Source organism: Amblyomma americanum, chromosome 1 (assembly GCF_052857255.1).
Source record: "Amblyomma americanum isolate KBUSLIRL-KWMA chromosome 1, ASM5285725v1, whole genome shotgun sequence".
NCBI classification, from domain to species: domain Eukaryota; kingdom Metazoa; phylum Arthropoda; class Arachnida; order Ixodida; family Ixodidae; genus Amblyomma; species Amblyomma americanum.
In genome coordinates, this window is record NC_135497.1 from 288,286,455 (window position 1) to 288,308,558 (window position 22,104).

Sequence of the window (22,104 nt, forward strand, 5' to 3'; positions counted from 1 at the left end):
CTTTTGGCGCACTTCAAGGCCCTGCATATTGACCACAAATTACCGCCGAGAGCCCGCCTCGATCATTTAGCTCTTTATAAGCAGTTTAAAAGCAACCTTGCTGCTTAGCGTGCCTCGCTCATTTAACTTCTTAAAGGCAGTTTAAAAGCTACCTCGCTGCTTAGCGTGAGCCCTGGCATCCCCGTAGCCGCAGCAGAATGTTTAGGCAGCGGCGAACCAGCAGCATCTGCCTGCATTCTAGCGCAGCAGGCAGAGGTACCGTTGCCGGCAAAACACGCCCAGGTTCGCCCTGCCTGTATTTTTCTAACAGCCCACACACTTGCGCCGTCTGAAAAAAATATGGTTTGTGTGAACTCGCACGCACACAGACGGGTGCTCACAGGCGGATGCGTTCATGCGCTCCATTGTTCGGCCCCTGCGCAGCCCTTGTGCACTGTCGCAACGACGTGTGCGCATGCGGAAAAAAAGTGATCGTACAGCAACCTTACGATCACTTTTTTTTCCGCATGCGCACACGTCGTTGCGACAGTGCGCAAGGGCTGCGCAGGGGCCGAACAATGGAGCGCATGAACGCATCCGCCTGTGCGCACAAGTTGGTTCGACTTGAACTTTTTTCCGGACGAGCGGATGGTCGCATCACGCTATTGGCTGCACTCCCGTGACGTGCCAGCGCAGCGGTGCTAGGCCGCGCCTCCTCAGCAAGATGGCCGCCCGCGAAGAAACCAGGGCTAGTAATGGTAGCTGTGCCGAGAAACACTTAATATTGGCCACGTGTGATTACTACGAGTGTTGACAGCGACTTCGAGCTTCACTGTTTGCAACAGCTGCAAGCGGCAGTTTGCTCCAAGTTGTTTTGTCGTCGTCTACACTGTGTTGACCGAGCGGCCTACAACCTACGCTGTCTACGCCACACGTAACCGTGCCGGTTTTCGCGATGTGTTTATTTGGAGCCGTTTGTGATAGTTTCAAGTGTTCTTTATTCGCGTGACGATATTCACGAACAGAAGCGAGAAACAGCTCCCCAAGGTGAATTTCCTGTGCATACAGCAAGCTTCACAGCGTAGTGATAAGTGTCAGTGTAGTGAAAGTGATTGCAGTCGGAACCAGTGCTTTTGCATCAGTCACTGATATCGCCTGCAAGTATAATTACGTTTGAAAAGCTTCCTACGCAAGCCTTGTTATCCGAGTGCTGAATTCGACTTATACCCCTGTCACACGGGCACTTGTAAGGCCTTAGAAATTAAGGTCCTTTGCCCCAAAGGCGCGTGACGCGCATCTACACGGCAAAGCGTCGAGACCTTTGCGATAAAGGTCCGTAGCAATAAAGGCGGCCGTCAGCGGCCTTAAAGTTGCTTAAAGGAGCAACCCAGACGGCAGCGCCACCTAGCGAGCTCAAAGAATAAAAAATTGACGCAATTTTTAGTTTTGAAACCGTAAAAAATATCTAATTTATCTTATTTAATGGTTAATTTTGCGTTACAGTGCACTTAACCGTAGAGGAGGCTATGACTAAAGACATCCACACTGCTAAGAAAGGACATGAACGCTTTTCAGCAGCGGCATCGACACACACGTGCTTGCGCATCTCGCTTTGCTGTTTTTTCTTCGTTTGCTCTTTGTTGTGTGCGTGTTTTGAGTTTGCTTGTGTGCACAAAGACACAAGCAACAAAGCACGCTTCTCGAACACGACGAACGAGGAGCCGAACGGAAAAGTGCGCCAACCGTGGTCGGACCGAGAACGATAAAAAAAAAAGAAACTTTGTTTCAAAATATTCGTTTCTCATCGTCAGAACGCTCGTTTGTTATCGTGATAGCTACTTTTTCCAACATAAACGAAAGCATTCTTAGCTGAAGTGCTACCGTCTGCTTTAATTTAATAATGTTACTAGCGCCGCTGCACACACAGCGGTGACTTTTGGCATTCACGGAGGCCGCGTTATAGCTCCTTTGGATTTGCCGTGTAGCAGCGTCGCTGCTCCTTTTCGGTTTTCCTCCTTTAGTGCAATAAGACAACTTTACGGCAAAGGCCGAGAAGAAGTCCCGTGTGACAGGGGTATTAGAACTGTACAGGCTACAGCAGAGCCTGGTTTGGGTGCACACGTGTGTACTGAGTTTGAAAACTGCCGTGAGTGCGACGTGACGAAATGAACTTCGTGCTATGCAGCGAGTCGCATTCGTTGCAGCGGTTGCAGTGATCGCGAGCACAAGTAGTTGTGCTTCGGCGTAGCCATCACCGATATAGATCGTAGTTCGTGTGTACTGTATTGGACAACCGCCGTGAGTGCGACGAGACCATTCTGAAACTTATGTTTTGCGTATGCGAAACGACCTCGGCTGAATGGCCGTTCAGCTGTTGTCTGCCGGGACTACAAAAGCGCTGCCAGCATTTTGCGGCGTTGTGCTCCATAAAGTGCAATTTGCGACTATGAGTCGCCGGATTACGATGGTATGCCGGCGGCACTGTGAGATATGTGTGAAAACATCGGTGTGCATGGCAGATCTCACATCTAGAGCGCCTTTTTTGTATTGCCGGCTGCGCGGGCCCATATCTGCAACAAATATTTCCGTAACAAATTGAATGAATCCAGCTTCCCCTGCAAGTGATCATGGTCTGAGCCAAAGCAGTAGTGGTAAGTTTTGGTTGTAACATATTACCAGATCAGGAACACTTATGTGCGAACAAAAACCATTGTCGCAACTCATTCACCGGTGTTTCACAATGCAGATGTCTGTAATATGAGCCCACTAGCGCAGCTCTTTTTCATGAGCATTAGATTTTTTCTGATGCAAAAAAAGAAAAGAAGACCACAGCGGATGCTTACGCTTCTGAAAACATTCAACCCATATACAATTGTGCCTTATTAATATGAACACTTTGGTTTCGGATCAGAACTTTACATAGAGTTTTCCTTAATGATAATCGTAATTAAAGATGAAAAACATTTTCAGTAAACTTCTGTGATTACAATTTATTTTTTGCTTGGCAGCGTGAAGCTAATGTAGATTTTTGACAAATGCTTGCAATATTAAGTCCATTATCGTGGTTGCCATGGCTATTGATAAAATGCAGCGATCTCGACGTGCTCCGGGAGCCATGACAATCGGGATAGAAACTGCACTCTTTGAATCAGCACCTGATCCCATATTCATTGTTGCTTTCACTACACTGCTGTCGCCGAGTTGCTCAACAACTCGGCTTTATTGGCGTCGAACAGTTGTTAACTAGTGCTTCCTAGGTAAGCAGCACCAGCTTGTGTGAAACATTCTCGAAGGCTTTAGAAGCATATGTCATCAAAGCACATGCATCTGCTGGATTCATTTACCTGCGACTGCCTGCAATTAACATTATTTGCCTGCTAGATGAAGGCGAAAGTGGGCATATGAGAATGTATTTGTCGGAGATGTAGAATGCTTGCTAGATTTCCTTCGCCCTCTTTGCATTTCCTGCATTTCAAAATTTGTTTGCTTGAATTTAGATTCTTGTTTGCACCTTCCACAATGCTCAGCTATAGGTTTCTGTGTATACACATCTGTTCACATTTTTCGTATGGCCGTGAGAGGGTCATTTTTGTGTGTATTGCCAAAAGCACGTTAAAAAGGTTTATTTTGATTTTTCAAAATGTGCTATGCGCTATTTCACTGTGGTTGGCCCTGCAATGCTGACGTTGAGCCGTTTCTGAAAGTCCTACAGTGACGGTGCAGCCATCGACCTGTCGAGGTTGAGATCACATTTGATTTCAATCCATTTCCTTAGTGCTTGGATTTTATTTGCAGATTCCCTGCTTTGCACCTGTGCCAAGTTCTCGTGCCCGACATACTTTAACTCGAGTTGTTTTTTTATTCTTGCCGGGTGCTCTGTTTTAAAAAAAAACATTAAATTAGTGTTGCAAGTAAACATCTGTTAGATTATAACCAAAAAGGTTATACAGGCAGCGAGCGGCTTAATTAATTTAGGCAGTGAACAAAATGCGGCAGGAAATGAGTCGCCGAGCTTTTCAGTGCTAATGATTTTGACACCAGAAAGAGAAGTGCTTTGTCAGTCAGAAAGTGCAAGCGGAGGGAGTCGGCGTGCCTGGCAGTTCAATGTTTAGTAGCAACTGCACACTATGCTGCAAGTGGTATAAGGGCAATTCCACGGTGCAACAGCCATATGATTCAGTCTGTATTTGTCACCAAACACTTCTATCAGTACTTGCACTATGTTATAGTAGCTGGTTACCACAGTCCAGACGTTCGCATTGCAGTCCATATTACACGACAAAAATATGCGGGTCCCAATTGGCTTTGTGCATTTAAACCCTGTCATTTGTCCAAACAGCAAGTTTCCATGTTAAGGCATGCATGCTTTGATAAAGCCCCAGAAAAACTGTCCATAATTAAAGCCATCATATTACAGGGTGGATATTAACGAGGCATGGCTGCATACAGCGGAATGTGGTAAATTTTTTAGTTCTGATAATGTCACAAGTACCAAATCATTGCACCATTTCTATGACTAGCATGGGTTCCTAGTGAAAAACACTAAGTACTCTCACACTGCTAAAATGTTGTGGCCCATTAAATTGTTGTTTTCAAATCTGTAGGCTTTTTGAAAAGGATACATGTGATAGCCAACTTTTCATTGTTCGTGACATACACTTGCGCCTTAGTTTCTTTGAGAAAGCATGCGATAAAATCTTTTATAAAATAATGTTTGGCATCGTACTGTTCTGAGTGGGATTTAAGTGATACTAGCCAGTTAAGAGCAGTTGGCCATGCTAGCTCTTGCTCATCCTGCCTTTCATTTTTTGGAATCTCGGGCAACCCGGAAGGTATTGCAGTTGGCCCTTCACTTTTTCTTACATTCATTAATGACCTTCCTTTCACTTGATGGGAATAACGCGCTACACACGGACAAAAACCGGCAACTGATACGATGAACACAGGACAAGCACCCCATTGTGCAAATCACAAATGTTTACCTTACCTTGAATGGACTACAATTTTAGCTCGTGCAAGGGACAAGAAAGAAAATAAAAGAAGCCTTTGAGATATGAGAGGCTGGTGAAGACGAGTGGCCAAGCACTCCCTCGGTGTTGTTGTAAAGTGAAGAGTTAGAACTAATCAAGAAACGAAGGAGCGTGCGACACAGCCGGTGGCAATGAATTGATTGTTTTGAGCATGTACGTGAAATGTATTTATGTGCTTTCGTACCAGAATAAATTTTAGTTGGTAGTGCGCGCTTGTCCTGTGTCCGTCGTTTCAGTTGTCGGTTTTTGTTCGTGTGTAACGCGTTATTCCCATCAAATGTACAACCAACTAGCCCACATTGCTGCCTTACTTCCTTTTCACTTTTTTATTTAACTACTCTTCATTGATTGCTATATGGTCTGCCATCCCACTATCAATATAAACATTCCAACACTCCAGAACAATTGTCTCTGTGCTCGGAAAGGGCCTATTTGGCAATGCTACTAGGACTGCAATAATAGTTTTTACTGGCAGCTTTACCCGCCTTCGTTACGAGCAGATATGTGTCAATATTTCTTTTGTGCTTTTATCCTACCCTGTTTCAAATGAAGCAACAAAGAGACTTCCATAATGCGATGTGGTTAAAATGCTAGGTGCGTGTTTTTACGCATGTGACTGTTATGTGCGTGTGTCATTTTATCCTTATCCTCATCTGAAAGGGCCAGCCAGGTATGTTATGGGGCCAGCGTTTACAGTGTTTATAAAAGGGTGCGTCCTTCTCCGCAATAATAAAGCTAAATTTCACATACAGTTCTGTCGTCATGAATGGAGTCAGATTACAGCTGCTGTGAATTTTGTGTGTGAATGTGATTTTATTACATTGACAGCAGTGAAACGCATGGAAAGGCACAAATCTGTACTCAATATTTATTTATAGAGTTGCTGTTTTCCATACATTAGTAACACGGGTTTTCATATAACGCCCTGAGGGGTATTATCACTTTGGCGCATTATTTTGAAAAAGGAGGCCACAAAACAAGAAGTTTGTTTGCCTGATACATGCAGCCCTTCTAGGACTGTTTAAATTCTCATACACTCCCTGTATGAAGCTGAAAAGTAGGCATAGCCTAGGCAAAGATCTTCAAGCAGTTAGGTTAACAATTAAATCATTTTAACATAAGGCATGCCTAAAGGGAACTTTGGCAGTTTGAAAACCAAACTGGCAATGAAATAAGCTTTACTTTGCATAAGACGTTGCTAATAACAACAGCTAGCTCGTCCCAAATTTTATACGTGAGAAGTGGTGCAGACAATGCTCACTTTATCTGCTGTTTTGGGAACCAGAATCACTGTTACGATCTCTCCTTTTTTTCTTCTCAGAAAAAAGTCTTAAACATTACTGTGAAGCTAGATGAGAGGATATATGCATGTATACCCTACATAAACTTATATACTTATTTTTTATTTCTTTGTTTTTTGCAACGACACAGCTTTCACCTTGTAAATATATTTCTACAAATTTTGCTTGAGATAACCACCACTATGCATGGTCAGTGCACATCCTTTTTCCCTAAATATTTGAAGTATTCTTTCCCAACCTCAACAAGGAGCCGTCCAGATGTAAGCGAGTTTAAAAACTCCCACATCATGTTATGTTTACACTGAAGGCATGTATGTCCTTTTACTAAGTACTAAGCAACCACTTTCTTTTCATTAACATTCGAACTTTTCGGAGTGTACAGATAACATGCCAGCTTGTTTCTGCATGTGTCACTATTGACTGGTTCTTAGAACAACTCTCCAGGCTTGTTTGCACTGATGCATTCTAGCTTTTGCAATTCTCATCGGTTATGAGCTAAGGAATGACTGCTAAAATAAAACTATTCGCCCGCTGTCACTGTTCAAAAACAAAGCTTTGAATTTCAGCGCAGTGATGGATGGTTTGGCCCCTTTAATTGTCACCACACTGCTATTTCAATTTTCGCTTTTCTAACGGATTGAATAACATTACAGAAAGAAAGCAGTACTGTTGCACGATCACTCTTCTGTGAAATGAAAAACTGCTGCAGTTACAACTGATTTCACATATTCCAAATCACTGGGAATGTGATAATTTTCTCGTGTATTTGGGTTCGTATTCGACAGCAGTGTGCTAAAATATGGAATGGAATATGGAATTGTGCACGTATTAAAAATATATGCACAATTCAGACACACACTTCTGATATAAATGAACAGATAAGTGTCTTTTGCAATAACAATTAAGTGGGGAGACAGCAAGGAGTCCTGTTTACTTGACAGTAACAACCAACGTTTATAGATGATAACTAAAGTGTGCATGAATTAATGAAAAAAGCTACAAAATAAAGGTTATTAAAACATATGTAAAAAGACTGCAGTGCGCTAGTTTGAATAACTGGTGATTAAACCTGTGCCTGATCTCAGCTATGTGAATTTCCCTGTTATACTTACAAACGATCGAATATGACTACTGCTAACCTATAGCTTGTTCTAGTCAAGTATCCATGCCTCCGAGAATTCGCGATACGAATCGCGTCGTCGTTTGAAATCGTTATTGCATGTTAGGGTATAGCGTAACTTTCAATATGGGCACTCTTCAAATATTAGGAGGCAAAAATCATAGATCATAGTTAGAACGGTGCATATATGGGTGGTCTTCAGCGGAGTCTAGCCGACTAGCGGTCGAACGAGTTCTATTACGATCCCGGTGTGATGCCTTTTTTCACTTTCTGAAGTGGAAATAGCGCCAACGTTAATCGTTTCTCTCGCCGCTGTTTTAGAACCTCGCCTGCGGTGTTGCAAAGTTTGTTGCGACTTCGTTCGCGGACGTCATAATTGGCCGCGCCGAGACCCACGGCTATCACAGCCGATCGGGGTTTTACCTGCTACGAAAAATCTCACAGCTAAACATGTCTCGGGTAAGCCACAATATCAATGTGCGTATATTCGTATGGCAAGATATCTTCGTGTTTTGGTACGGCAGATGCCTGTGCTGCCGCACGGACGGCGTTGACGAGCGCGCCAATCAGAACTCCGGAGGCGTCCGCTCGGTCGCATGCTGCAAACTTGATCGTACAGCACCTGATCCGCAACACGCCCTCTCGCGTCCGTGTGCATGGTCACAAGGACGCGCGCGCAGGCGAAAAAAAAACGATCGTAGAGCGCCCTTTAGCTAGCTGTTACAAGTAGCAAGTACAACAAAAAACGCAGAAAGTTACCTGCTGTCACTTATACTTCCGCGTCATTTTCTCGCAAAATGACACAGGACCCGTCGACGACAGCGAACACCTCCCTCAATTCACCTTCAACACTTACGAGCATGTTAGCATCGTTTGCGCATCGTCTGCTGAAAGCTGTCTCCGCGGGCACAGCTTTTTTGCACCTCCTTGGCGGCTGGTGCCGTGGTACGTACTTGCACCAAAGCGGCACCACGGCTGCACCCATATCAATCTCTGACGGTGGTGCAGAGGGCGCTGTGAATCGAGGGCATTGGTGCAGCGCACCATGAACCGCTGCAGGTGGTGCAGTGAACCACAGCTGAATCGAATGCAGCTACTGCGACAGCCCCTCTCCCTCTACTACGCATGCGCACAACTGGCGAGGCGAGCGGTGTCTGCTCCACGACGAGCGCAACGGCGGAGTGATGTCATGCCAGGTGGAGCGCTGAGCGGTACGACCGCGGCCGAGGTGCAATCACGGCGAAAGTGCTACCATGCTGAAGAGGCGAAGCGGCTACAGTAATGTAGCTCTCGCCACAGAATGGTGTCTGGCATGAGGACTAGAACAGAAATGACGCGTCACTGCGCAAAAACCAGCACGGTGGCATTTAAGTGCACCCGCCGCTGTGGCTCAGTGGTTAGGGCACTCGGCTACTGATCCGGGGTTCACGGGTTCGAACCAGACCGCGCCGTCTGCGTCTTTATGGAGGCAAAACGCTAAGGCGCCCGTGTGCTGTGCGATGTGAGTGCACGTTAAAGATCCCCAGGTGGTCAAAATTATTCCGGAGCCCTCCACTACGGCACCTCTTTCTTCTTTCACTCCCTCCTTTATCCTTCCCTTACTGCGCGGTTCAGGTGTCCAACAATATTTTTTTATTTATTTATTTATTTCAATACCCTAAAGGCCCAATGCGGGCATTACATAGGGGGGGGGGGATTCATCAAGGAAAACTTAAATATACAACACAAAACATAAACGGCTGAACACAGAAATAAACAAGTTAAGAAGTAGGGTACAAGATAATAGGAAAAAGTGGCTATGAACAGATGCTTGGAAAAATGCACATGTAACAAATCCCACAAATCAAAATAACAAAAATTATACCTTCAGAGGTTACAAAGGATGGCATCTAACATTTCGAGGAACGTTTGGGCCGACACGCACACACTGAAGCAAACAAAACGCACAAAACGAGAAACGCACATCATTCTACATTGGAATTTTCTAAGTATGACCAAAGAGCTGTTTGAAATGACGATGTTCCAGTGATATTCGCAATGCTAGACGGAAGCGAATTCCACTCTTCAATAGCCAGGACCAAAGGTGAGTACTTGTATCGTTCTGTCCGAGCGAAAATGGGTTTAGTCTTCTTGATATGGTCTACACGAGCCGATGTGTGCGGTGCCGGGAGAAGATTTGAACTTGCAAATGGTGTGTTGCTGTGGTAAAGAGTGTGGAAAAAAGATAAGCGGCTGAATTTTCTGCGCATGACCAGAGGCGGGAGATGGAGCGATGTTTTCAGTGCTGTTACACTTTGGTATCTAGAGTAACGGGAAAGGATGAATCGAGCAGCCTTATTTTGTATGGATTCCAACATGTTAATAAGATAGGTATGATGAGGGTTCCAGATCACTGACGCGTATTGAGACAGATACTGCACCATTTTCTTTCCCAAAGAGCAGTTATTATTATTATTATTATTATTATTATTATTATTATTTATGTGCAGGAGGAGGATGTTATGAGGAAAGGAAAGGCGTAGTTAATAAGAGAAATAGTGCTGGTACCTTGCATGCTCAACTTAGCGCAATTCAGCGCGAGGCGACGACTTCCAGGCGTGTGTGGTCGGATTGCGAGCGCGAAGCAATAACGCATTTACTACAACGGTAGATTCAGTTCTACTATCAGAAAGTGTGTGTAAATTGGTCCATTTTTTAGTTGCCACGGTGTGTTAACAAAGGCGGCACGAAAAAAGACGACAGGACACAGACCAATTGGACGAATCGCAAAGCCTAATAACTTGTGCTCGGGACCGTAGTTTAGCCACGGGCGTATTTATGGGTTACTCTTGGAGTGGGTGGTATCATTTGAAGCATGCATTTTGGGGCATTTCGCATCCACCTTCTACAGATTCTCCCCTTGCCCGCCGAACCCTGTCCTGCGGGGCCTAGAGCACCTGACGTTGTGGGAGGACTGAGAGACCCTGCTCTGCTCCGAGGACCCGGAAACGCAGCCGGGCTGTCAGTGTTAAGGGCCCACGGAACAGTGAGTGGAGTCGGGTCGTGGCCGGGGTCTACGCAACACCCTTATTTAAATAAAGTTTTCCTCTCTGTCTGTCTATTCGAAAAAACTAGTTTCACCGTGGTTTTTCCATAAAAAAATTCTTTCTTCGAGGGGGAACGCCTCTGATCCTTAAAACGGCCCCCGGATTGAGCGACTCTTGACGCCAAAGTGTGGTCGCCCTAGTGAACCACATGCATGTCACATATTTTCGCTGTCCACGCTAGGACATCGTTAAAGTAGTCATCCCTCTCCAGGATTCATGAACAAAAATTAGCACATTGGAACATTGTAAGGCACATTTATGTAAATATTGAAGGTAATGGTCCATTTTCGCGACGCATAGTAAACTAGATTTTTTTTTAAGTTTTCCATTGCTCGCATCGAGCAGTTAGCGCTGCCATAGAGAACGAATAGGAAACGTTTTTGACGACAGCAAAAACCTTAAGAGCAAAGAACGGGAGGTCGGCGGATATGCTGATTGCTATAGGGAAAGCTTAAAATAAATGGAAAAAAATACCATTCATGAACTCCTTTCAGTTGAAAAATGCTGTTGTCCAGAATTGCTGGATATAGAGTACCGCTTTCATTCATTCATTATGTATAGACAAGAATGACCTGAAGCATAAGTGGTGAGTCGCAGATCTCGGTGAACTTCAGTACTCTGCACTCCGAAACGAACTCCAGCAGGGAACTAGCTTGCGCTTGGCGTCGCGCTATTTGGGGCCGTCCTGTCTTCGTATGTCTGAATGGGAATGCAGAGGCGTAACGGGCACAGAGGCTCGAAGCGCCGGGGCAGGTTCAAATCAAGTGTTTTAAATCGATGTTGTAAGTTGGCCGGGCAACTGGGGCAGGCGATCCTGGTTCGACGCCATCAACTCAGGATGTCCAGTGTGCACGCTGCATCCGGTGGCGCATTGTGAGCGAGCACCTGGGCCGGGCGAGGGAGGCCGGAAGGGATCTCAGGAGTAATGTCGGGGACAAGGTCCCGCTACTGGCGCCTCCGCTCATAATTAATGCGCAGGATGATGACGGAGTTAGGTATAATGATGGGGGCTGCAAAGGGTGATCAGAGTTGGATGGGCTCACGCCGAGGCTGCGTCGGCGGTATTTCCGCTAGATGCGCGCCAGCGGCCTCTTACAATCCGGCTCCCGGTCCCTTGGGTATAATGTTCGGGCGTACATTGAATGCGTACCGAGACATGAAAGCCCTCCTGCAGGTAGTAGCAGCGCTGTGTTCCTGTTCGGGCCGTGTCCACAGCGTCAGCACTGCGGTCTCGTGTGGTCAGTTTAAGTCCTGGGCAAACGACACTGACATCGTCCTTGGTCTGCTTAAGGGAAAATGCCATCCACCACCAGCTGATGTAGTTGATCACGGTTACCGCTTGCAGTGCAAGCGCTGCCCGAGCTGACGTCACTGCCACTGTGAAGGAGCCGCGAAACGCATTGGTATCAGGTAACCACACGCATAATCAAAATTCCTTGCCTCATTTGAACCGTATGTACCGTTTTAAAGACTGGGACTAAGTGTAACAGAGCATGAGCATGATACCGCAAGGGAAAATTAGCTACTGCGGATGAAAGGTACGCCAAAGGAAATGCAGGGCCTGTAAAAGCAGGACAAGGATATCATGGCGAAGGCGCGCATGCTTAGGGAGACATAATGAGAGGCCCTAAAGCATTGGGATATCTGCAGAGATTAAAGGAGGAATTAGTGATTAGCATCGACCCAAGCACAGCCATGCAGTTAGAAAGTGAAGCTATAGAGCTTTCAAGGAAACCTCGGAGTTGAAGAAAAGTTTGTCCTTGCCCGGGGTCCGAACCCGAGAGAACCACCGGTCCTAGAGGTCACTCTAACAGCTGAACAAACCAGGATGGCTAGCAGATAGCAGGACGAGAGCTAGTGGTCAAATATTTTAGTGCAATGCCTCAAGGTGGTGTAGATCACGGTCACGAAATAGTTGCCTGATCAGGATCACGAAACATGATCACGAAATAGTTTGCCAAATGATTACCAGCTCAACCCCTAACGCGTCTCGCGAAGAGATAGAAAGTTGACTGGAGGAAACATATCGACAATTTAGCAGATGCAAATGAGACATATAAAGTGTTTATTGCTTTCGTTTGGCCGCTGTGTTTTGAGCATTTCCCTGACAAAAAAAAACGAAAGCGAATTCGGGAGATCCGGATACCGTGGATTACGCTCGAACTATACTATGAAATCAAAACAAGAGATAAACTGTACCAAAAAATTCTTTGTACTCGTGCGTCAGCAGATTTTCTTATATTTAAACAATATCTCAATAAGCTGACTGAAAAATTGAGATCTGCGAGAGCTGAGTATCACCACCCAGTCAAAACGCACTACAGGATTCTAAGACAGAAAATTTCTGTAGTCTGTAGTCTTGTCGTATTTTCGGCATGTCTTGTGTAGTCTGTCTTGTCTTCTGTAGTCTGTCTTGTCTTTTGTAGTCCTGTCTTCTGTAGTCTGTCTTGTCTTTTATAGTTTGTCTTCTGTAGTCTGTCTTGACTTCTGTAGTCTGTCTTGTCTTCTGTAGTTTGCCTTGTCTTCTGTAGTGTGTCTTGTGTAGTGCTCGTACACTGTGTAACAGTCGTTACTGTCACCTGTCAATTAACACAGGATTTGTGTTCTGGAGTAGGCTATGCACAAAAATGCACCGCTTGTTAATGGTCGCCTGTCAATTAACAGAAGCTTTGCGCATTCCAGAGTAATTCGTGCACAATACCACTAGAATTGAAATGAAAATGATCAATATTTATTTACTGTTTCGTGCTTTTTTTTCGAGCTTGCTGATGCATGCCGTCCAGCGTTGTCCTGGCCGCAGGTTCCTAGATACATCGCCCATGAGCCAAGAAAAATGGTTTTTGTCTTTGCTGAAAAAAACAAAAATAGAGATCACCGCTGCTACCTGCGCAAAAAAAGTGAAAGCGTTGATGCTTCCTCGACACTGGTCGCCTTTCAAATTTGGCGCCATGGTTGTTTTCTCATTGACTTGATTGGTTATCAATTAACTCTTATTTTACCCTTATTTCATCCCAGCAACGATTTCGAGTTTTCAAATTTCCCTCCAAGGATCGTTCCTGCCCACTCACTGAATACCCGCCCAGTCTAATCACGCGTTCATTGCCTTTCGCTTCTCAATAATTACCTAATTGCCTCTAATTTATCATTCTTTTTCCTATCTCCTGGTTAAGTATAGGACACTTATCACTGGTCACGTGATTGCTCATTTCGAGTTTTCAAACTTGGCACCAAGCTTTGGCTTTGTCCATACTTCCAGTTTTTCAAACTTGGCACTACGCTGTAGCTCCACCTACTTTCAGGATTTTCAAATTTCGCGGCACTTTTTCTCTGGCCCAGCTACTTTTTGGACATTTTTGGCTATAAATAATTATCCGATTATGAAATTTTCTTTTCGAGCAGCATCCTCACATCATCCTCTGCCAATTACACAACCAATCGTATGACGCTATCTCTTCTGATTTGCCCACAACTGCTGCGGACATGATCCCCGGCAACACAGCCTAGTAAACTCACTTTATTCAAAATGTTGTAATACTGAACAAGGCTTATGACTGGCCGAGTTGGTACTGACTCACCGTAAAACCAGCCAGAACACACAAGACATGAGCTCAAGAGGCGGGACTAAAAAAAATTTAATTGAAGATTTTGATTATTTGATTTGTGAGGGTTTAACGTCCCAAAGCGACTCTGGCTATGAGGGACGCCGTAGTGGAGGGCTTCAGAAATTTCGACCATCTGGGGTTCATTAGCGTGCACTGACAACGCACAGTACACGGGCCTCTAAAATTTCGCCTCCATTGAAATTTGACTGGTGCGGCCAGGATCGAACCTGCGTCTTTTGGGACAGCAGCCGAGCGCCATAACCACTGGGCCACTGCGGCGGCATCATTGAAGGAAAGCCGCAAAAGGAGACCCGCGAAGAGATACAAGCGCACAATAACCCAAAGCAGTGAAAGGGCAAGTGCAAAGGTCACTGGCATACTAATGAATCATCTAAAAAAGCAAATTCCTTACGGTGAAGGTTTTCCGATGGCTTAGCCACACGTGGCCTTAGCCTTACCGATGTAAGCCTCAACTATCTACCGACAGATTTATCCCTTCCATAAACCACTGATGTGTCGCGGAAATTAGGCGTGCAAAGAGACATGTCATCCTCAGATTAGAATTTGCCTTCCCCCTATAGAGTGAAAGTGCTCAGTCATGTGCAAATTCAAATATCTGCCTGTCTGCCCATATTAGTTGCAGCCATAAGGCAGTGGAACGCAATAAACTCCATTACTTTTGCAAGTGGTGAACCTTTTTTTGTGACACTGTCCATTGTGGACAAGTACCCAGTTTTATCAAGCCTTTTTAATGGCGGCGCAAAGGCCTCCTGTCTTGCACTTCGCTGTTAAGACAACAGCAGCATTACGCTTTCCCGCGACTTTCTTGAGACTGTGAAATACTGTGGAGGTAAGGTGTATCAGCATCATCGGAGTATGTGCTCCTTACCCTCGAGCGAGTGAAAACATACTATGACAGGTTGTTGAGATGGGCAAGTGGGAACCCAGCTGCATGGAAACCTGCTACAAGAATGCGTCCTCAGCAGTGATGGCATGACTTATCTAAAGCTGATGTCATGCACACGATTGCACACCCATCAAGTGCTTCCATCTTTACTGACCTTAACCAGCGACAAATACACCTCTTCACCATCCTTCCCCAATAACGAGTGGTCCGACTCGTAGCTAAAAAGAGCCTTCCCCGATCTTTAGCTGTAGCCCCGACAAACATATTCGTCCACAAAGCGCAAGTCTGCATCAAGAAACTGCTAACGGTTCTGCTTAGACAATTCTGATGTAAAAGACAGGCCTTGACCGCATGCCTTAAAGACTCCTAAAACATCTTGTGCCAACTTATCTGAGCCTTCTATGTCCAGAAAAATTACAGTCATGAACATAACAAAATGCTACTATGCCAAGGTCTTCCAAACAGGGCTCTAATGCCTTATTGACTTTAGACAAAAAAATGTTACTGAGCAAAGGTACGACCTGCGTGTAAATACCGCCCTGCCAACTGACAAATGCGGATTTGCAGTAAAAGGACAACAGCCCCAAGAAGCCAGCAACCGAAATCACGCAATCATCTGTAAAAGCATGTTCATTGTTCACCCTGATGCAGTTTGCACATACCTCAGAGGTCTATCATGTGACAATGAATAGTGCAGGCCCTCCATGTCGATGCTCACTGCAGAGCACCTGCCCAGGTTGCTGTCCACAAGAAACTAGAATTCCGCAGAACTCCACTTTTGTGAGTTGGCAAGGCGGTATTTACATCAGGAATCAGGCATATGCAGAGCGTCCCAGGTTGCACTGTTCCTCCGCGACATTCTTCTGTCCAGAGTCGATACCGCATCAAAGCCCTGTTTGGAAGGCCTCGGCATAGTAGCATTTCGTTATGTTGATAGCTACCTAATTTTTTTGCACAAGGAGGGCTCAGATAAGTTGGCACAAGACGTTTTAGAAATCTTTAGGCATGTGGTCAAAGCCTATCTTTTAGGTCTGAATTTCACTAAGCATAACCGTTTGTAGCTTCTTGACTTAGACCTGCGCTTTGCGGACGACCACATATGTTGGCACCAAAGCCCAAGATCAGGAAGCCTCTTAGCTACGAGTTGAACCACTAGAGGCTGGTGAAGGACAGGTTGGCAATCACATGCATCACGACTGCTTTATGGAAGTCATGCCATCACAGTGTTTAGAATGCATTCTCGGAGCAGGTTTCCAAGCCAATGGCACCTGGGTTCCCACTTGCCCATCTTGCGCACCTGTCAGAGTGTGTTTTTACTCTCTCGAGGGAACGGAACACCGTTCACATGATGCTGACGTAGTTGAGCAGCACAAGAAGACGGGCTCTATGCCTTACCTCCACGCCATTTCGCACCATCCCAAGAAAGTTGCACCAAAGTATGATGTTGCTGTTGTCTTGACTGCTAAAAGTAAGGTGGGAGCCCTTTGCTTCTTCGTTCAAACTAGGCTTGATACAACTACGGGTAATCGTCCGCTATGCACAGTGGCAGATAAAAAATGTTCACCACTTGCAAAAGTAAACCGGTTTTTTGCATTCCACTGCCTCGTAGCTGAAACTACTATGGGCAGACAAGCAGATATCTGAATGTGCGCCTGGCTGAGAGCACTTTCACTGTATAGAGAGGAAGGCGAATTTTCAACTGACACTGCACGTTCAATCTCGTGAATGCAATCGGAGGATGACCTTTCTTTTTGCACGCCTGATTTCTGCGGCACATCAGTGGTTTAGGGAAGTGATAAATCTGTCCTGATATAGTTGAGGCTTACTACATCAGTAAGGCTAAAAACAAGTGCCTGGCTAAACCGTTGGTGAACCTTCACTGTAAGGAATTAGTTTTTTAGATGGTTTACTAGTACGTCAGTGCCTTTCGGTTATTGTTTGCCCTCTCACTGCTTTGGGGTCTTGTGTGCTTGAATCTCTTTGCAGGTCTTCTTTTGCCACTTTCCTTCAATAAAATTTCAGTTGTTAGACCAGCCTCATCTTGTGCTCATCTCTTCTCCTGTTTTGTGTCTTCCGGCTGGTTTTAAGATGTAATACTGAATGCCGAAAGAAAGCCATTTTAGAGTCAAGTGCACTTATAATGGCCACAGCTATAATGAATGTTCATTTATTACAAAAAATAGTGCTTACTTCATTAATTTATGCATGAAGTATATGACACTGCATCAAAATAAAAAAAGGACTAAGCCTCTAACCCTCATGGCCAAACTGCAGTTACAGCAAACAAAAGGACACCATAAACCTACCCCACATGCAAAAGCTTGCACTACAGGCCAATGCAGAAATAAGATCAGATTACTTCCCAAACTACATGACACTGCCGCGCAAAGTAAAGATTGTGACAGGCAATAAAGGAGCAACAAAAAAGCAAACTGTAGGTAGCAGCCAATCTCATGCAGACAAGCTACAAGGTCAGGCCAACATAGACATGGAAGAAATTTGAAAAAAAAAAGCCACAACAAGCACATAATTTTTAAGGTTTTCACAGCCCTTTAAATGGCAAATACTTTCCTGAAAAAACATAACAGAAGCGGCAATTTTTTTTCGGCAATCAATTTTTTTCATGACTTCATTATTCTTGAAGCATGGGCGGGCATAGAGTAGTCAGATTAGTGCATGCGTTCCTAAGCAATGCCATGCCAAAAACTGTACTTACAGAAAAAGCTTGCCTTACTGAGTGAATACCACTGGCCATCCACTAATTTCCCAGCCTGCTCCAGGTCCCTGGCAAAAATCACACGCAACTTGGTGGCTTGCACAACTTCCATGCAACTCTTGGTCTTTAGCTGGAAAAAAAATTGAGGGATCAGTGAGATATAAAATTTTACATGCATTGCTTTGTTGCAATGACCGACTAAGAAAGAAACAGCGGTTTCTGTGAGCGCAACTATTTTTTCACACTAGCTTTCTACAGTAAACCACGTTTATCGCGACCTAATTCACACTGACTTGCTGCACGGCCCCAGCACTACTGTGTATAGCTCTATGGTTTCAAATGCTTGTTAGCTCTGAGCCCTTGGGCTTGCACTCGTTAATGCAGAAAACCTCGGAAAGGGCAACCAGAGCTTCGAGCTTTAAGCCATAGGTATTCAGAAGCTCAGTGGTCTGTGGGAGAACTTTTGGCTGGGTGACACAGTAGCAAATGCTTCTCCAGCTACTTTCACTCCATTGCAAAAAACTCGCACAGCAGAGACCTGCCCTCCATTTTGCATTGCAGAAACAATCACTGAAATTCAAAGCACGCATACTAAATGCACACCTACCTTCCAAAACAGCTTCATAATAATGGGTATAATTATTGGAATGAAATACCAGTCAGTACATGTAGCTTTCAGTTTATCCAAAAATTATAAGCAACCGACAAACAATAAACATTAAAAGAGAAATAAAATAACCAGAATTGTTTAAAACATCTGTCAGAAGAATTATGTGACATCCACAACACTCCAGCAGTTCTTCGACATTGTGCACCTTAAAACCACACTTTCTTACAGGCATATTTGCACAGAAATTGGGTTGAACCTGATCTTTAAGAATCTTTTTTGGTGCAACAGTAGGAAGAAACCAGGTTTTACCCAAAATTGAAGCACCCTACACATTGCATCACAAGCCCAGATGGTGCACTTGAGTAGCCTCTTATGCTTATGCAAGAAACAGGAACAGAGATATCTTGACTAAATAAAAAAAAGAGGAAGTGCAGTGCATGTGTAATGCAGAGAAGATATAAGCAATACCACAATAAAACACTGGGAGGATTCCAAGAGTAGGTGAATGCATGAATGGGTGGCAATCAGGTGGCTAAATGAGATTAGGAAATTTGAGAAAAAAGGGTGGTAGCATGTGGCACAGGAGACAGTTACCTAAAATGAACTAGAGAACCATTGTTCTGCACTAATTTTAACAGCACATTCACACGACAGACAAAATCACTAACTCCAGGAACAGACTGAGCATCATGCAACTCAATGTCAATCACCATTGCAAATGGCACCAGCACCGCAGACTGCACATGAGGAAAAGTAGACATATTTTTGCTCTCAACTTTGAGCAGCAGTCAGCTGCGCTTTTAGGAGCAAAGCTCTAAAGTACGGCAACATTGGCACTTTGTTTTACTGACATGAGGGTGCTTGTGAGCGTGCAAGTCCCATGTTTGTTTTGCACCAAATGTGTTAATTGCGAGGTATGTTTAACTAAAGAGGGGCATCTAACATGGGCATCAGCTCATTACTTCCCTTCTATATCCCTCCCTTATATCACGGTTCAAGTGTCCACCAAAATGTGAGACAGTTACTGTTACATTTCCTTGAATTTTCCTTCAACTAATTTTAAATTTTTCAAGTATACAGCTTTAAGAAGGTAGAGGTACAAACTGTGCAGTATAACCATATGCTATGGCAATAAACCAGCAATAAATATGTGCTGACAGCAGCTTGCCCAGTGCATTGCAAGGATGCTATACCATACAAGGATTGGTGTCATCGTGCAATGTTACATTACTGACTGACAATTTGGTCTGTATGTCAGAAATACTGATAAACCATCATTGTAGAGCACAATGTTTTTAAAAGGATAAATGAACATATAGGTCCTTTTCGAGAACACATATGCATACCAGGCAACAGGTGTGCAATGTCAAAGCACGTTTATGTTAACAGCAGCTGCGTCAAGAGCTACATCAGCTACTATATTTTGTACAAGTCTACAGTTCCGTTAATTATAAGCTGAGGTACTGCTGTGAAGTGCATGTAGAGTTTCATGCATTTCTAAACCTAGCTGCAAGCCTATATTGAAAATATTTTTCTACATAGGCAGCTAAGATATGCATCACTGAAAAAGAATAACTACCATGAACGGATCAGGAGGGATGACACAGCCGAAGGCAGGAAGCACGCATGGCCCAATAGATGCTGGCTGCTGGCAGCTGCAAATAAATATATCCAGAGCAACAGCTGTCAGTGGCTGTAGCCATGTCATGAATGACAAGAGAGGAAATCGTCTACTGCTTTAAAAACTAAACTTAGACGTAATGTAAGTAAATAAAAAACCAATGAGCTAGCCCATGACAAAACAAATGAACAGATTTTATGTAATGCACCCATATACATTCTTTGAGAAGAGTCACAATGACTGTTATAACCACACTGAAAGATGAGCTGGCTGAAATACCGCACACCAATTTGAATATAGGATGTGCAGGTTTTCATTAATTCCTATCATGGTGCCTTACACCAATGTCTAGGTATTAAATTGAAAGTTGCAACCAGTATGCCTTGGTTAAATGAGAAGAGAGAATGGAAAAAAGCATGCCTTCACTAGAAAGAAGCTTGATATCTCACCGCACAGCTTGGCATCATAGAAAAATTTCTAGCGCATTTAACAAATCTGCATACAATTAAAACCTGCACAAATTTGTCGACTGGCAATGAAAGTAAAGGCAAGAGAAACAAAAAAATACCAAAGAACACTCGTGAGTGCGGCGAGGGGAGGTCTGTGGGTAGGATCCCGTGCCTGGGAAGAGTTCCGAGCTCGGAGAATCGCCGGCACCACAGCTGATGGCACGCAACCAAGAATAAATAACAAAGCGAAAATAAGTAACAAAAAAAAACCATCGACAATGGCGAACGACTTGAATGCGGGCCACAAAAGCGAGGGATATAGCAAAAAGGTAGAAATCCTAAATAATTGTGCAGTTGCATATCCGACAGCTCGCAGTGCTCAGAAGGAGAGGAAGCATCAACGTTTACAGCTCAGGAGACGCAAGTTTGATCTAAATTTGACATAACACTGCCTCAAATCCTGTTCCACTGGGGAAGCACAGACAAGTTTACAAATGACAAGGCGATATGAACTAGCCTTTCGCATGCGATCACTGTCTCAAAATTTAGTGTGACGTATATTAAGGCACAAGCACTAATCCGATGAGTACTAACCCTGAGCAAAATAGTGCGGTGTCTGATCGCAGCTGGCCTAGCGCGAGCGCTCCGCCGCGCGGCACTTCTCGCTCATCGTCTTCTACGCAGTGCAAATCCATGCTTTTGCACCGAGTGTCGAAGCGCTAGCAAGCGAAAGCGTAACTCTGTTGTGATATCTGGTGCCGTTTTTATTTACCACGGCACGCGAGTAATAAATGCACATAAAGACAATGAGAACAACCCTTGTCATGCAGGATATAGGCCCTGCTTTTTTGGCGCCGCATTATAGCTGCGGCAACCGCAGGCGGACTGCCTCCACTCACATCCCTATATAGCCGCATACAAATAGCGCGTGTGAATACAGATCATTAGCAAAGAAACGCAGAGCGGGACTCACCGGCCATGCGATTCATCCAGGCTGAGTAAAACGGCGCAGGAGTCTTCGTTCCCCTAACAGATGAAAAGACGTCGCAGCACTCTTCATGGCTTACCCGTTGAAACTCGCCAATGTTGACAGGCCGAAATCCTGGTCGTTGGCTTCCAAAACACAATCCTGCTCACCTTCCTATTGAATGAGTTCTTCACACGTGTCCGCCGTACAAGTACTCAAGCAATGCCTCAAAGAGGCAAATAATACAAAACACGACGTGACGGTTGCGCTGCAATGGCGCCGACGGCGACGGCTGCGCTTCGTGTCGGTGAAAAATTACAACCGACAAAAAAAATTTGTTTTTTAAACCATGAATACTTATATTATCTTCACAAAAAAGACACTGCATTTATTTTAAATTAATTTTACATTATTTAAAAATACTAAAGCGCTTTCAGATACTTTTTCTGGCATGTCGTTTGTAGAAGCTGCGATCCTGTGATCCCGTGAAGTGACCCGGATGTCCTAGCAGACGACGGAGCAGATGACGGAGCAGACGACGGTGTTGACAGAATGCAATTTCGTTTGATGCCAGATAAAATCACTAAGTTGCGACAAAAACAGCGAAGAAAAGCGCCGTATCTCAAGCTGGCGAATATCGTGGATAAGTTGAACGCAATTGGCACGATGGAGAGTAGCTGCGATGCATTAATTTGCGCGACACTGGCACGCTCACC

The 22,104-nt window shown here is 44.6% G+C and overlaps 1 protein-coding gene across 1 annotated transcript; it reads right to left on the reverse strand.

Moving 5' to 3' along the window:
• Positions 1–13,240: 13,240 nt before the first annotated feature.
• LOC144097976 (uncharacterized) lies at positions 13,241–21,684 on the reverse strand. Its single transcript, XM_077630561.1, has 5 exons — positions 21,395–21,684; positions 20,541–20,634; positions 19,931–20,006; positions 17,742–17,871; positions 13,241–13,365 (listed from the first exon to the last, which is right to left on the reverse strand). The coding sequence occupies exons 1-5, from the start codon at positions 21,408–21,410 to the stop codon at positions 13,241–13,243; spliced, it is 441 nt and encodes a 146-aa protein (XP_077486687.1). The 5' UTR covers positions 21,411–21,684.
• Between the last annotated feature and the right edge of the window lie 420 nt (positions 21,685–22,104).

Excerpts from the sequence above, each read along its gene's own strand:
- LOC144097976 (XM_077630561.1), bottom strand. Across the intron at positions 17,872-19,930 it reads TCCCTCCTGATCCGTTCATG|CTAAAGACCAAGAGTTGCAT; the intron begins GTAGTTATTCTT and ends TTTTTTTTCCAG. Across the intron at positions 13,366-17,741 it reads CAGTAAGGCAAGCTTTTTCT|CAAAGACAAAAACCATTTTT; the intron begins GTAAGTACAGTT and ends TGTTTTTTTCAG.